The 4592-nt window shown below is 36.9% G+C and overlaps 1 protein-coding gene across 1 annotated transcript; it reads left to right on the top strand.

The window, feature by feature from the left end:
* On the top strand, nucleotides 1028-4592 carry LOC104785556 (inorganic phosphate transporter 1-4-like). Its single transcript, XM_010510794.1, has 2 exons — nucleotides 1028-1233; nucleotides 2802-4592. Exon 2 carries the CDS (start codon nucleotides 2816-2818, stop codon nucleotides 4418-4420), a length of 1605 nt encoding a protein of 534 aa, XP_010509096.1. The 5' UTR covers nucleotides 1028-1233; nucleotides 2802-2815; the 3' UTR covers nucleotides 4421-4592.

Genomic DNA, 4592 nt, shown 5'->3' with positions numbered 1-4592 from the left:
AAACAAGTTGCTGGGCTAAAACTAGATATTCATATTTCGGTAAATGCTTTAAAGGCTCTTTATTTATCAGATAGGGAACGGACCATTCCAAATCCAAAGTGATGAGCCTTACTCACACGCTACAAATAGGTTTTTATTCCCATACTCAATAAATCTACACCACTAAATACCATTGACATTTTGTAGATATAGTTACGTCCTGCAGTTATTGCTTCTTTAATAACAAAATAGAGATGTACGTACACACACGAATAAATATATCGAAAATCATTAAACGAAAAAAAACATTGCCAAGAAACTAATAAACGAACATAAAACAAGATCAACAATGAGAAAATAACATTATTATACGTTTTTGCTTAGTGATCATAAAACAATTATACTTACTACCAGAAGGTATAAAATACACCTCACGAGGATATAGGAAAGAGTAAAACACATTTTTTTATAACAAGCAACAAACGTTTTTTTTGCATTGTTGAAAACAAACATCCTTAATATATTCAAACCAAAGATGGTTTTTGTTGACCTGTCGCTCTAAATGCATTGTAATGATTTTCTTTCTTTCTTGAAAAGTCATATGTAAATTTTTCCTTTCGTCGTCATTCATCATGGCTTTTTTGTATGTGCGTGTGTCAGTGTGTGTGTGTGTGTGTCAATAAGAGGGTAAATTTCTTACTGTATTAGTATTTGAAACTCATATCCTTAACCGCATGCCAAGCGTTTGCATTTTCCATGCATGTAAGCTCCGTAACAAAAATCAATCAATTCATGGTCAAACTACGAGTAAAAAAGGAAGGGACTTATTAAATACAGCTATTTTGTAGATGATAAAAGAATAATAACAGCACAACAGAATCATTTTGTCCTAATAGTTTTTTTCTAAACGAAGTAAAAAAGTTGGTAAAAAAAGGAAGAAAATATACAAAGCATTAAAACGGCGTCGTTGAAAGGAGAATATACCGAAATAGAGAAAGGAATATCTCATAGAGAGGAGCTTATAAATATATCCGTTTCAAGACGCTTCAACTCTGTCCTTGTTCATAGGCAGCTTCAACGCTCATTCCTCTCATCATCCCTCTCATCATCCCTCTCTACATTTTCTCCAGACTAAAAAAGGAAATTAAAGATTTCACATCTGTCTCTCTCTCTCTCTCTACACTCTTCTGACAATAGTAATCAGATCGGATCCTACACAAACTCCTATAAGGAAGAAGTTTGTTGTATAATTCTGTAAGTCTTTCTTTGAATTTTATGTCTTTTGATGCTTATGTTTATGGATGCAAAACAATAGGATGTTATCGTTTTTCTAGTATGTTATGTGGTCCTCTTCTCTGCCTCTTCAATATCTATAGGTGTGGTCTCGTCTTATGTGTCTTTTCTTGTCGAGAAAATTAATTGTAAGATCAAAATTTTGCTTTTTCCCACATTCTTGGATCATTAACTAGGATTAGGTCTCTTCAAACATACAGTATTTGTTTTGTTTTGTTTTGTTTTGTTGAGCGCCTGAGCGGCATCATCGATCAATCACAAATGAAAAATTGAAAAGGGCATGCAAAAATATATTTTTGTAATAAAAGAGATATATTTTCTTAAAATAAAAGGTGTGTCCGCAATTAAGACAAAACAACTCGCTGTCTTACTCTCACTCCGTGTTCAGATTTAGTTTAGACGTCACAAGTCGGACTTTTCTTGGTAACGAGAGTAAAGACAAAATTGTAGTAATAGTTTTTTTTTTCTTGGGTCAACATAGTTGTGTAATAGTTAAAAAAAAAAAACTCTTATGACCTCTCATTTCTTAGTTACGTTTGAGAATACTCCCTCCGTTTTTTTTACTTGTCGTTTAAGGTTGTTTTACATAGATTAAGAAAACCATTAAATTTTATATTTTATCATTTTTTAATATATTTTCTAATTTTTTTATTGGTCAAAACATTAATAAAGTTAGATAGAATTGAAATTTTTACCAAACATTTGCATTGGAAATCTAAAACGACAAATATTGGAAAACAAAATTTTATCTCTAGAATGACAACTAATAAAAAATGGAGGAAGTAATTGGTAACGTCGGTAGAAACCCAAAAGATTAGGATTCCAATTATTTGAGTTATTTATTAGCTTACACATAATTATTGTCATATGATAGAGTGAGTGGACTGGACGAAAACTAGAGTTGACTTCTACTATTATATATCTACAAGAAAATGAAAACTTTTCGGTATAAGCTACCACATCTAAACACATACACATGCTAATTTTCTAATATTGGCTTTTAAATTTCTTTAAGTTAATTTTTTTCAAGTTCGGTCAACATACGTTTATGGTTTGTAATTAAGAGATCAACGAAATGAGAATAAATTAATTGGGGTCCCTTTTTTAATGTTAAGGTCTAATTCTATTTGCTTTTAAAATTGCCTAACTTATTTCAAGTTCGGTAAACTACTTTATTATTTGTACTTTGTAATGAATTTCATTTTTTTGGGTCAACATGTAATGAATTGTTTTTTATTTTGCAAATCCATACTAAATGAACGGTACTAACTCGAAACTATATGCTTCTTTAGATCATTGAATTTGAAAAATTATAATCTTTTCAAAAATATTCTGGCGTAAGTAAATCGATTGAAACTGTTAAAAATCCATAAGTTAGAGATTCCCACAAGTTTGTGATGAGATTCATGGGTCGATCTTATATCGCCAAAAATATGATCCACACTGACATTGCAATTAATAAAATTCTAAATTGTCTATATACAAAGGGTACTTATTCGACTTTTTTTTTTTTTTTTATGAAATTGCAGAGAGGAGAAGAAGAATGGCAAGGGAACAACTACAAGTGTTAAATGCACTTGACGTGGCCAAGACGCAATGGTACCATTTCACGGCTATCATAATCGCCGGAATGGGATTCTTCACTGACGCTTACGATCTCTTCTGCATCTCCCTGGTCACGAAGCTCCTCGGTCGTATTTACTACCACGTGGAAGGCGCACAAAAACCTGGGACTCTGCCTCCCAACGTAGCAGCCGCCGTCAATGGCGTTGCCTTCTGCGGGACCCTCGCCGGTCAGCTCTTTTTCGGGTGGCTCGGTGACAAGCTCGGGAGGAAGAAAGTTTATGGTATGACGTTAATGGTCATGGTCCTTTGTTCAGTAGCCTCTGGTCTCTCTTTCGGACACGAGCCAAAAGCTGTAATGGCCACGCTCTGCTTTTTTCGGTTTTGGCTTGGATTTGGCATCGGCGGGGACTACCCTTTATCCGCAACGATCATGTCTGAATACGCGAACAAGAAGACTCGTGGCGCGTTTGTCTCTGCGGTTTTCGCTATGCAAGGGTTCGGGATCATGGCTGGTGGAATTTTCGCTATTATAATTTCCTCTGCTTTTGAAGCTAAGTTCCCATCCCCTGCCTATGAGGATGATCCCTTGGGATCCACGATTCCTCAAGCCGATTTGGTATGGCGTATAATACTTATGGTTGGTGCTATCCCAGCAGCAATGACGTATTACTCGAGATCGAAGATGCCAGAGACCGCAAGATACACAGCTTTGGTTGCTAAGGATGCAAAGCAGGCAGCTTCGGACATGTCTAAGGTTCTGCAAATGGAGATAGAGCCAGAACAGCAGAAGATGGAACAGAACTCAAAGGAGAAGTCCAAGGCCTTTTCCTTGTTATCCAAGGAATTCATGAGTCGCCATGGGCTTCATTTGCTAGGCACTACTTCGACATGGTTCCTTCTCGACATCGCTTTCTACAGTCAAAACCTTTTCCAGAAAGATATTTTTAGCGCCATTGGGTGGATTCCTCCGGCGCAAAGCATGAATGCGATTCAAGAGGTTTTCAAGATCGCACGAGCACAGACGCTCATCGCCTTGTGTAGCACGGTACCTGGTTACTGGTTCACAGTTGCGTTCATCGACGTCATTGGAAGATTCGCTATTCAGATGATGGGTTTCTTCTTCATGACGGTCTTTATGTTTGCTCTGGCTATTCCTTACAACCACTGGACTCACAAGGAGAACCGAATCGGATTTGTTATCATGTATTCGTTAACATTCTTTTTCGCCAACTTTGGACCCAATGCTACAACCTTCGTTGTGCCAGCAGAGATCTTCCCAGCCAGGTTCAGATCAACCTGCCATGGTATCTCTGCAGCATCAGGGAAATTAGGAGCAATGGTTGGTGCGTTCGGGTTCTTGTACTTGGCTCAGAGCCCGGACAAAGAGAAGACAGACGCAGGATACCCTCCAGGGATTGGGGTCAGGAACTCGCTTATTGTGTTGGGTGTGGTTAACTTCTTAGGTATTCTCTTCACTTTCTTGGTGCCTGAATCTAAAGGGAAGTCACTAGAGGAAATGTCCGGTGAAAATGAAGACAATGAGAATAGTAACAGTGATAACAGAACAGTCCCAATAGTTTAGTAGGTGATATAATACCGCCTTTTGTAATAATTATCTCCTTGTCTGTAGCAACTCAAGTTGTTCATTGTGTGATCCGTTGATGCCTAAATGCTAGAGAAATCAAAGTTTTCATGAGTCGATTTCAATAAGATCTCTGATGTCTTAATAAATTGAAGACTTGTTATAGAACCCA

Source organism: Camelina sativa, chromosome 5, assembly GCF_000633955.1.
Source record: "Camelina sativa cultivar DH55 chromosome 5, Cs, whole genome shotgun sequence".
NCBI lineage: Eukaryota > Viridiplantae > Streptophyta > Magnoliopsida > Brassicales > Brassicaceae > Camelina > Camelina sativa.
This window is presented reverse-complemented; position numbering and strand designations above follow the sequence as displayed.